Source organism: Chiloscyllium plagiosum, chromosome 1 (assembly GCF_004010195.1).
Source record: "Chiloscyllium plagiosum isolate BGI_BamShark_2017 chromosome 1, ASM401019v2, whole genome shotgun sequence".
NCBI classification, from domain to species: domain Eukaryota; kingdom Metazoa; phylum Chordata; class Chondrichthyes; order Orectolobiformes; family Hemiscylliidae; genus Chiloscyllium; species Chiloscyllium plagiosum.
This window is the reverse complement of record NC_057710.1, coordinates 90,818,330-90,829,639: the sequence shown is the minus strand read 5'-3', so window position 1 is coordinate 90,829,639 and position 11,310 is coordinate 90,818,330. Positions and strand designations below refer to the sequence as shown.

Sequence of the window (11,310 nt, the reverse complement as noted above, 5' to 3'; positions counted from 1 at the left end):
TTTAACTGTATCATACTTGTTATAAGGCTCAAAAGCCCCAATTCTCTGTTTTTCTTAGCTTGTTCTGTTTTCGAAAATTTAATTTTGAACTTGAAGAGAAATGTTTGCTGCTGGAATTTATTTGTGTTCAATTCAACTGTCAAGCTGGTTGGTCTGGTAAGGCTGCCATTTCGGGCTGTGGCGGAGAGGGGACAGCCTCAGAAGATAATAGAGAACAATATCAGTTTGCAGAAAAGCTCGGAGAAAGGTATACAATTCACTGATAGTGTGTGGCTTCCACAAAGGCCATTTGGCACCTGACCTCATTGCAGTGTTGGTCTGAACTTGGATAAAAGAGCTGAACTCCAAAGGTGAGGTGGGAGTGACTGCCTTTGACAGTTCCTCAGGATCAATATTTTCTTATGCATTACACACCTCTGAAACAAATGGGACTTGAACCCAGGCCTCCTGGCTCTGGAGGTAGGATCACCAGAGTCCAATGTCCCTCAGGATAGTGTCTTAGACTCAATAATTTTCAGCTGTTTGATCAATAACCTTCCCTCCATCATAAAGTCAGAAGTGGGGATGCTCGCTGATGATTGCACAATGTTCAGCACCATTAATGAATTCTTAGATATTAAAACAGTTTGTGCCCATGTACACCAAGACCTGGACAATATCCAGGCTTGGGATGATAAGCAGGAGTAATATTCATACCAGGCAATGCCCATCTGCAACAACATGGAATCTAACCACACCTCCTTGGCATTTAATGGCATTACCATTGCTGAATCCCCCATTAACAACATTGTGGAGATAAGAGAGAAGAGCATTGGGGAGGTGATGGTCTAGAGGTGTTATCACTGGACTGTTAATCTAGGGACCCAGGAAATGGTCTGCTGAACCAGGTTCAAATCACACTATAGCAGATTATGGAATTTAAATTCAATAATAAAATAAATCTAGAATGAAGAGTCTAATGATGACCATGAAACCATTGCTGATTGTTGGAAAAAAACCCTTCTGGTTCACTAACACTTTTTGGGGAAGGAAACTGCCACCCTTACCTGGCTTGGACCACATCCACAGCAATATGGTTCCCTATTCATTGCCCTCTGGACAGAAAATGCTGACCTTGCCAGTGATGTCCTCAGTGAATTAATTTTAAAATCCTTAAGTGGATCATCCTAATAAATACAATGACTACAACAGCAGGTCAGAAACTAGGGGTCTTGATGAGCACTGCTCCAACAACGCCCAAGAAGCTTGGCACCATCCAGGACAAAGCAGTCTACTTGATTGTCACCACAACCACAAGCATTCAATCCCTTCACCACAGAGTACTGTAGCAAAAGTGTGTACCGTCTACAAAATGCTCTATATAAATTAACCAAATCATCTTACTCAGTATTTACATAAATCACTAAACTTATGGCCACTTCTGTACAGAAGAACAAAGCCAGGAGATATATGGCCCCTCTCCACACTATAGTGTTTCTATGAAATAATTGTGGGTAAATAAAAGACCTCTGCTGTTCAGAAAAATAGTGCAATAAAATGGTGGGTCATAGATTTAAAACCAACTTCACCTTAGTTCCCAAATGTAATTGCACTGTTATGAGGTAGGGACAAAAGAAAAATTAAATACTAACGTCTTTAGCTCCTCTTGGCAACCTACTTAAAAGCAGGATGAGCACAGACCAGACAGTAAAGGCTTCCCCTTTGCCCCCACAGAAAAAAAAAGGAAAAAAAGGATATCAAACTCATAATAAAATCATAGCTATAGCTTGAAAGAGGGGGACAACTGACTGTAAACATTTGTTATTCCTATTTCATTACCGAAACTAGATATCAGTGTGTGGGAACTTTGAAATAAAGATCGAGTCATTGAAACGAATTTTGATTTAAAACACTAGAATTTTGTTCATACGTCTGTGCTTTTATTATAGACAATTTTCAATGTGAACATTATAGAACAACATTCTCCAAATATTCTGATTCCACAAGATTAATTAGCGAGCTCTCCAATTTACATTTTATGGCCCCGCTTCTTTTAATTACACATCCTTGAATGAACTGAAACATGTATAAATGTTTTCAGTAGTTCAAATTCGGCAAAAATTCATGAACTAAACAAATAAACACAGGAATTCTTGTACCATAGCAGTTCAATAAGTTGGAGCATTAGAATCCTTTGGCAAAATGAACATGGAAACCAGTAACTGCTACAGCAGAGGCATATCACCAAAGTGAAACCCTTCAAGCAAGTAAGTTAACAAAAAAGCTACGGGGGGAATGTTGGAAGGTTTGAATTAGTAGGTTTTTAAACATATCTTTGTACCGTGGACTTCATAAATTTCCACTTTCTTCAAAACAACCTTGCTAATGGTCTAAGCCCACTAGCAGGCCACAATTTTTCAGACTGGGGTGATTTGCATTACCTGCAGCAGTGATATTAGTGTTGCTTTGAAGTCTACAACTACAATAACACACAATTACAACATCATATTCAGGGGAAGGAATACAAGTCATCTGGCAATATCCAGGAAACAATTAGATATAAAAATGTAATTGAGAAAGTAAAAAGCACTTTACAAAAAGTGTACAGAGAACTGCTAAATGATTTTCTTGTTGATATATCCATCCTTTTCTCAAAAGGTAATCAATTCACAAATAGTTGACAGAACTGTGCAAACTTAAATTAAGTTACTAGGCAATGCATTAAAAGGTTACAGATGAACCAGTAATTGCAATTGTTTCTTCCTATCCAGAAAATGGAGCTGGAGAATTCACATCAACAATCATGAGGGGGATCATATCCATTGAAATTTAAAAAAATTCCTTGGGTAAAGCTCTCACAAGTCAAATAATAAATATGTAAAGAAGCTGCAGATCATTACTCAGAAAACAAAATAAAAAATTCACTGCTGTGCATTTCAAATACTGGTGCTAGTCATTAAAGCAAATACTGTGCAAGTCCAACAGCCTTAGCTCTGTTGAGTGTCAGAAGTTAATCAAACACTTTAAAAGTAGTTTGAAGTTTCTGCTGTGCTTCAGGCTTAACTTCATTTATTCACAAATTTCTGATGATGTAATTACTCTCTTTGCTTCAGTATCAGCTCAAAGGTTTTAAGTAGTTCTCAGTTTCCCTTTGGAAATGTTACAGAAATATAGGCCACCGATTATCTCCAGTTATTTTATTTGTAGAACAACCTGCCAGGAGAGAAGTTGTAAATTTCAGGTCAAGTTATAATTGAATCAGTGTCAAAACAGTTCTCATTTTCAGAACACACCAACATGTTACATACTTTCAGGACAATTCATATTTTCACTATTTGAGTAGATTACCAACGCACTAGCTATTTTTGTGTTTACAAACATGAATTTTTTTTTGGTCACACTGTGTCTTCAAAGTCTACAATAACAGAAAGAACTGGCAGATGGGTTTTGAATTGCTTGCTGAAATGCATTAGTGAATCTAGTTGGTAATTTTGTCACAATGATGTAAAATATGGACTATATGTCTTTGAATCCCATCAGTTGATTTAATATCTGGGACTTGCACGAACTGCTATGGTTTTAAAAAGGAATCAAAATCACTGACTTAAAATAGTCACAGGAATCATACAGGTTGGCCAGGTTGATGAAAGCAAAATGGATTCCACAAAAGGCCATTTGAACAGGTTTACAATTGTACAATTTTCCAGTTAATGGACCCCCAATTCCTCCCCAGCAGTGTAAAAAAAACCAAAAGAACTGTAGATGTTGCAAATCAAACAAAAACAGAACTAAATGGAAAAAAACTCAGCAGGTCTGGCAGCACCTGTAGAGAGAAATCAGGGTTTATGTTTCACGTCCAGTGTAAAAAGATCTTAATCCTCTGTACCATGAGAATCTTTAAATCTTGCTTAAATTTGGCACTGCCTACAATTATCAAAACTGGACAAATGAACGCAGTAAACAGAATAGGTAAACAAGCTGTAACTTCAAGGTATTTCTGGGAGAAGTCTAAGCGATGGATTTTTGACTGAAACACGCTGAAGCAGAATCACCATCTACCTCTCAAAGAAAAGCCTGGTGACAATACGGACTGGAAAGAAATATCAATAAACTTAAAAGATAATTGCAATATTCTCTACTATTGAAAGTCCACAAAGTCAACTTACCATCATGATTTCAGGCCTCATTAAGCAAGCCTCAAGGACATTAAAGGATTCTAAACTTAATTTTCTTTTTAACCTTAGTTTTCTACTAGATTTTATAACATTACCTTTGTGTCTAGGTGCATGTGTGTTCATGTGCAAGTGGGGAGGACTTAAGATTCTACACAAAGGTCACACACTGGTCTTTATTACCTTTTTATTACACTCTGGCCCAAGGAAAAAAAAACTCCTTTTAAAAAACTTTGTTTTCTTACTGCTGCAGTAGAAAGAGTTAACTACATTTTGATTGGAAGCTAAAAATGAATTTAAATCTTTACTGCAGTCAAACAGGGAGGTTGAGGAGAGGATCCACTTAACTCTTCCTCACTTGTCTGTAACATATTGTAAGGGCAAACAAAGGCTCCTGATGGAAATTCTCCATCAGAATCAAACATTCCTGCATTTTAATTTCTATATCTTTTAAATGAAGAATTGCCAAATTACAACTGAAGCCTGATTCTGGAGGACTGTATATCCCTAATTGAATATTAAAAAATGATCTCTTTCATATAATTTCAAAATGGACTCAAAAATCAAGAATATTAGGAAACAATGCAACACAAACTATTACACCTGTCTCCAGTTAAGCTTTTAAATGTTGATTTTATTCAATTTTCAGTGTAGATGTTTGAAATATGTTCTATATAATACTGTACTTAAATCATCTTAAACTGAAATTAAAGAAAAACCTTTACAAAGAGTGGGCAACAAAAGGTTTGGACCCCAAAATAACCCTTCAAAGTGTGCAAGATAACTTAAGCTTCACTATCTCCTCCCTCCACTGTGGGAAAAGTCTGTGCAAGTACTGAGGCCATTGAAAAGGTTTCACTTTTTTATCCTATTTTAACACATATTGAAAACTGCATTAACCCCACCTACAAAATTAATTAATTTATAAGACAGTTCTTTTGGTTTAGTTGGGTGCTACTTAAAGTTAATTTAATTTGTTTGTTCCCGATAATAATAAAATCAAATTGCTAAGTCATCATTAAAATAAACTTTTCTGTTAAAACTAACACTTGACAAGTAAAATGAATCCCTGTTTTCTTAATTCCATACACTGGCATTCAACCATACAGAACGTGTATTGATTTATCATTACGCGTTACCTTAGGGTGTTCTTAAAGTGTTTCTTAGCCGAAGAATTACGTTCAAAGTGTAGTCATCATGTATAGAAATGCAAATTAATTTGTGCATAGTAAGTTTCAACAAACAACCAGGAGATAAATAAAATAGCTTAATTTTTAATTAATGTAGATTGAGGAATAAATCTTTATCAAGACCCAGGAATAATGGTACATGTTGTTGAATATCTGCAGGAGATCCTTTCTAAACTCGGCCGCTTGTCAGCTGATTATAATGTCTCATCCAAAGTAGAGTATCATTGAAATATGCAGCTGAAGTAGACTTTGGCCCCATTTGTAGCAATTAATGCTAAATAAACAATGTCATACATACTGAGCAGGTCCATGTGTAGCAAGGTCTATCTTGTGCAAAACAGTCCATACCACAGTACACAAATTGCTCATGATATCAAGATGGTTTCCACAGATTTCTTAGCAAATTCCCCCAGATATGACATTGTGGGTCACTAAATCTCATTATGCTTCAAAAAGGATTAAAAGTTCTCCATTTTTCCCAATTTAGCCTCAAAATTCACTGTCTCCAGCTATTCCATTATAGATAGACTCTATCCTGGTTGATTTTCCTCCTTCCTGGATCTTCACTCAGACTTCAAAGCCGCATTCAGTAATTATTCACAAGGATAATTCCAGATGTTTACTGACAACTAACTTCACTAAGCCAATCCTACTCCTGGATAGTTTCTCCCATCACCCCAAAATTCTAAATCTTGCTCAACTGCTTCTATCAAAAACAGCATATGTACTTTTTAATTCCCACTCTCAGCTGTGCTGAGGTTAATGCTTACAGGGTTTTACTCAGCCTGATGGGTTTCCTCCAGTACAGTCACCGACTATTCCACTTTCTCGGTTTCCTAGAACTTGAGTCCTGATTCCAACTTAGTTGTCTATTAATATTCCAGAACTTTGTCCTGAATTTTAACTGTACACAGTAATCCAAATGTTCTCTATATCTGATGGAGTCTCCTCCACAGAATCTGTGCAGTGCAACTGCCTTTCTGGTATAGATAACTATAGTAGTAATAAAATAGATACTGCTTCTATCTCTCTATCACACCCATTCTCACTGTGCACAATCTTTGAAGTGTCCCAAGTGAAATATCAAATCTTGCATACAGATACAATAAAGTAAAAATTACCTTGTTTGCCGCTTCCAGAGAGTGAATGAGGGTTTGTAATTCTTCTTTATCCATTTCAATGGAAACTGGCTTCACCACTCCATTTTCTTTCACATCAAGGTCAAGATTTAGCAGTGGCATTTGAAGAAAGGCAATCTTATCACTTGATAGAGGCAACTATATTAATAAAAGCAAGAGAACTCTATAAAATTTAAAGGTCTGAATCTTCCCTTTGGTTTTATTCAGTAGGTAGAATTTAAAATATTAATCTTAACTCATACAGAAAAATAATTGATCACCAATATTTTGTACATGCATATTCCTATTTAAATATTCAAAACATTTCATACAGTTTGCATAGAACTTGCACTACTTCAATATAATTGTCTATTTAAAAGGTTCCAGCTGTCTAAAGGTCACAATTCCTTGTGAAAATTAAACAAAAGATATACTAGTCACCTATATTGAACTAGCTTAAAAAATGGAAATGTCTAGTATTTGTTTTACTTTATAATAAAGCAATAAGCTTTACGGGAGTATTAAAGTAGCCCAAAGTTGGGTAGAAAAGTAATTTTACTATTAAAAAATCATATTACAAACCATTTAGGCTGCTTGAAATTGAAGATAAAGAATTCTGTTAGGGAATGAGATGACAGTTTAGAGTCAACCACGTGGCCATGGGTCTGGAGTGACAACTAGATCAGACCAGGGCCAGGACAGTAGACTTCCTTCTCTAAAAGGTCATTAGAAATACTCGAGCTTTTACAACAAATGTTGGTGGTTTCAAGACCACTGTTACTCCGACTAGCTTTCAATTTCAGATTCTACTCATCGAGATTAAATTCCACCTGCTGCCATTGTAAGACTTGAACACATGTCTCCAGATCTTTAGACTGGGCCTCTATACTACAACAGATATCTTGGACTCAAAACTTTAATTCTGCTTCTTTCAACGCAGATGCTGACGAGTATGAAGAATTTGTCCAGCAGTTTTGTTTTCTATTAAATATTTTGAGGCGTTGCACAAGTCGTACATTGTAATATACATTTGGAAATATTCTGGATAAGAGGATGACGCCACAATAGGCAGCATATAGGGGAAGAAGAGAGCCGAGAATAGACTCTTAGACTCTATGGAGTGAAACATTGCCTTATGATCAAACAAATGAAGGCTCAAAAAAAAAAGGGAAGGACAGCATATTTGCCTCCATGTCAAAGCTGAAAGTTCAAATCCATGAAGAGAGACATCTGTTAACAATCTAGGATGACATTTAGTGCCATAATAATGGATTGCTGAATTTTTTGTGGTGCCAGCTTTTAGATGCTATCAGGCCTTAACTATCCTCTCAGGTGAACGCAAGAGACCCTCAAGCACTATTCCAAGAAGAGCAAGGGGGCACGCATGGTGTTCTAATGAACAGCTCTTCCTCAAAGAACATGCAAAACAAATTATTTGGTCATCAAATATTGTTTGATTGAGTAAAAGGTTTGAGACATTTTAAACACTACAACATTGACTATACTAATTTGTTATCAAGAAAAATGTTACATAAATTCAAATCTTTAACTTCAGAGAAGTGATGCTGGAAGTAATGTTGCGACTAACCCTGCTAAAGATCATAGAGAGCGAGTAGGATAATGCAGAGTTAGAGAACATTGTTTACACTTTGGTTAGGGAAGCAATTTAAACACCAGGTTAAAATTTAGATTTCCTGTGATGAATGCAATTCTACTGACACATTATCGTGGTGACTGCTGGTGGGGAAATATTAGTTTTAAAATATCGATAGTACATGAATCTCTATACCTTCAGCTGCCAATCAAAATCCTGTAGATAAGCAGATGACACAGCATTTGTTTTCTCAATTAAGGCTGACTGCAGCTCATCCTTTCTTGCTTTTAAACAGTTAAGTACTGCTTCTTGATGAGGTGCACTCAATCCATCCAACAGCTGAAGAATCTTAACAAAAACACAAGTTCAGTCTATGTTATTATGTAAAAGAGGGCTTTTGTCCATTGTATTTAAGTTACAAACACTTTTAGTATGTGCATAGAATGTTTTCAAGAATTGTATAACTTTAGTAGCAACTATAAACATATAGGCTAAAGATGTACCAGATATAAAACATGTTTGAAGCGACTAAAAATGACTTTCATGTCTTCTGAATGTGAAAATTGAGATTCACAAGTTTCCTGTAAACTCAAAACAGGAAATGACCAAGAAATTCAAATTATTTAACTTGTTCACTGGATGTAGACGTCCCTAGCTGGATCAGCAGTTAATGGCCATACCAAATTGTTCTTGAGAAGGTCATGGTTAGCCACCTTGAACTGGTGCAGTTCATGTGGCATATGCACAGTGCTGTTAGAAAGAAAATTCCAGAATTTTAACTCATGACAGAGAAGCAATTACAATATAGTTCCAAGTCAAGATGGGTGTGTGACTTGAAGGGGTACTTGCAATTGGTGAAGCTCCCTTGTTTCTGCTATTGTGGTTTTTCTAGGTGATAGAAGTTGCAATATTGTAAGATGTTGTCAAAAGGTGCCTTGGTGAGTTGCTGGATTGCAACTTGTTGCACAATGTTAACAGTGTGTTATAACTACATCAGTAGTGGAAGGATGAATATTTGTGGTAGTGACTGGGTTTGCCAATTAAGCAAACTGCTCCACTCTAGATTGTACTGAGCTGCTTAAGTACTTTGGAAACTGCACTCATCCAGTACTGGCAGTTATCTCTCAGTCATCATTTAACTTGTGCATTTTCCATGGCAATGCCTCTGCCAGAATACACTTGTCAATCAGCACGGATGCCTCATATAGTATAAAATGTGTTCTCCTTTTACATTGGTATTCTCGGGAATTATCCTGAGTACAAGACAAAAAGCTGGGACAAAATACGCTTATCTAAAATACTCAAAGCTCTGTAATACTAATTCCAGTATCTATTAAAGTTGTTGCACTCTATTCTAAAATGTGCTGAGCAGAAACAATTCTCAATTTGGACCAAAAACATTAAAGTTCAACAAATTCTAAAACCAACCAACCTCTTCATCTGGTAAATGCTTTCCACTGGCATGTTTCACAAATGTCGAGGCTTCCTCTAGGACCTCCATCCATTCTATCAGACTCCAAATATTTCCATAATCCCGGAATCGAGGAAGTGCACGTCCACAAATACCATCAATTACTCTGTGAATGAACTACAGAAGAAAATTGCTTTTCAGACTGGAGACTTGTGACCCGTGGTGTGCCACAAGGATCAGTTCTGGGTCCACTGATTTTCGTCATTTATATAAATGAGTTGGATGTGAACATAGGAGTTATGGTTAGTAAGTTTGAGGTAACCTTTGGTGTCAACTGCAGAGTACAAAAGGATCTTGATCAGATGGGCCAATGGGCCAAGTAGTGGCAGAAGGAGTTTAACTTAAATCGATGAGGTGCTGCATTTTGGAAAGACAAATTAGGGCAGGACTTATACACTTAATGGTAAGGGACAGGGAAGTGTTGCTGAATGAAGAAACCTTGGAGCACAGGTTCATAGTTCCCTGAAAGTGGAGTCACAGGTAGACAGGATAGCGAAGACGACATTTGGTATGCCTGTCTTTATTGGTCAGTGCAATCAGTATAGGAGTTGGGACGTCATGTTTCAGCTGTACAGGGTATTGGTTACATCACTTTTGGAATACTGCATGCAATTCTGGTCTTCCTCCTATAGGAAGGATGTTGTGAAACTTGAAAGGCTTCAGAAAAGATTTACAAGGATGTTGCCAGGGATGGAGGGTTTGAACTATAGTTAGAGGCTGTAATAGAATGGGCTATTTTCCCTGGAGTGTTGGAGGTTGAGGGGTTTATAAAATCATGACGGGCATGGATGGCACAAGATCTTTCCCTTGGGGTTGGGGAGTCCAAAACTGGAGGGCATAGGTTTAAGGTGAGAGGGGAAAGATTTAAAAGGGACCTAAGGGACAACTTTTTCACACTGAGGGTGGTGCGTGTAAGAAATTAGCTGCCAGAGGAAGTGGTGGAAGCTGGTACAATTGCAACATTTAAAATGCATCTGGATGGGTACAGAAATAGGAAGGCTTTGGAGGGATATAGGCCAAATGCTGGCAAATGGGACTAGGTTTATTTAGGATATCTGATGGGCATGAATGAGTTGGATCGAAGGGTCTATTTCTGTGCTGTATATCTCAGAAATATAACAGAAAGCCTTCAATGCATAGAAAAATCTGATGCCTATTCAATTGAGTTACAGAGTACCTGCATGAGTAGTCATTTTAGTGAAGCTTGTGGAGACTTGTGTGGAAAAAATATGTAACTCCCTTTGTTTTTACACAGATACCCCCAGTTTACACTTGCTGGTTCCTCTGTGCTAGAATAATGTTTCATGATTTATCCTGTAAAATATTTTATAATATGCAAAGCCTCAATTAGCCAACGTTTTAAACATTTCTTCTCATTCTCAGATTAACTTCAGTGAATTTTCACTTTTGACGACTTTCACATGTATTTTAATGGATACTCAGAATTGCATTCAATTCTTTAAATTGTAGTCTAATCTAATTCAAATCTATACATTTAATATCACCTCTGTGCTTTTATATTCAATATTCCTCTGTACAATAGAGAAAATTCTTCGCTCACCTTCAGTTGACAAAGTTCATAGGTGATCAAGGTGCTTCAGTTAGAACGTAGAAATGTACAGCACAGGAAAGGGCCCTTCGGCCCATGATGTTGTGCCTGAACATGATGACAAATCAAACTAATTCCTCCTGCCTGCTCTTGGTCCATTTCCCTCCATTCCTTGCATATTTACGCGCTTAGCTAAAAATCCCTTAAACACCCCTATTGTATCTGCCTCCACCACCA

At 37.0% G+C, this 11,310-nt stretch overlaps 1 protein-coding gene across 1 annotated transcript in view; it reads right to left on the bottom strand.

The window, feature by feature from the left end:
- Window positions 1-1,876: 1,876 nt before the first annotated feature.
- commd8 (COMM domain containing 8) overlaps window positions 1,877-11,310 on the bottom strand; it is a 12,492-nt gene continuing 3,058 nt past the window's right edge. The window contains exons 2-5 of the mRNA XM_043691668.1: window positions 9,486-9,641; window positions 8,249-8,401; window positions 6,463-6,618; window positions 1,877-3,192 (exon numbers count right to left, since the gene is read on the bottom strand). Coding sequence (XP_043547603.1) covers window positions 3,172-3,192; window positions 6,463-6,618; window positions 8,249-8,401; window positions 9,486-9,641 — 486 coding nt within the window. The 3' untranslated portion in view covers window positions 1,877-3,171. The remainder of the gene's footprint in view (window positions 3,193-6,462; window positions 6,619-8,248; window positions 8,402-9,485; window positions 9,642-11,310) is intronic.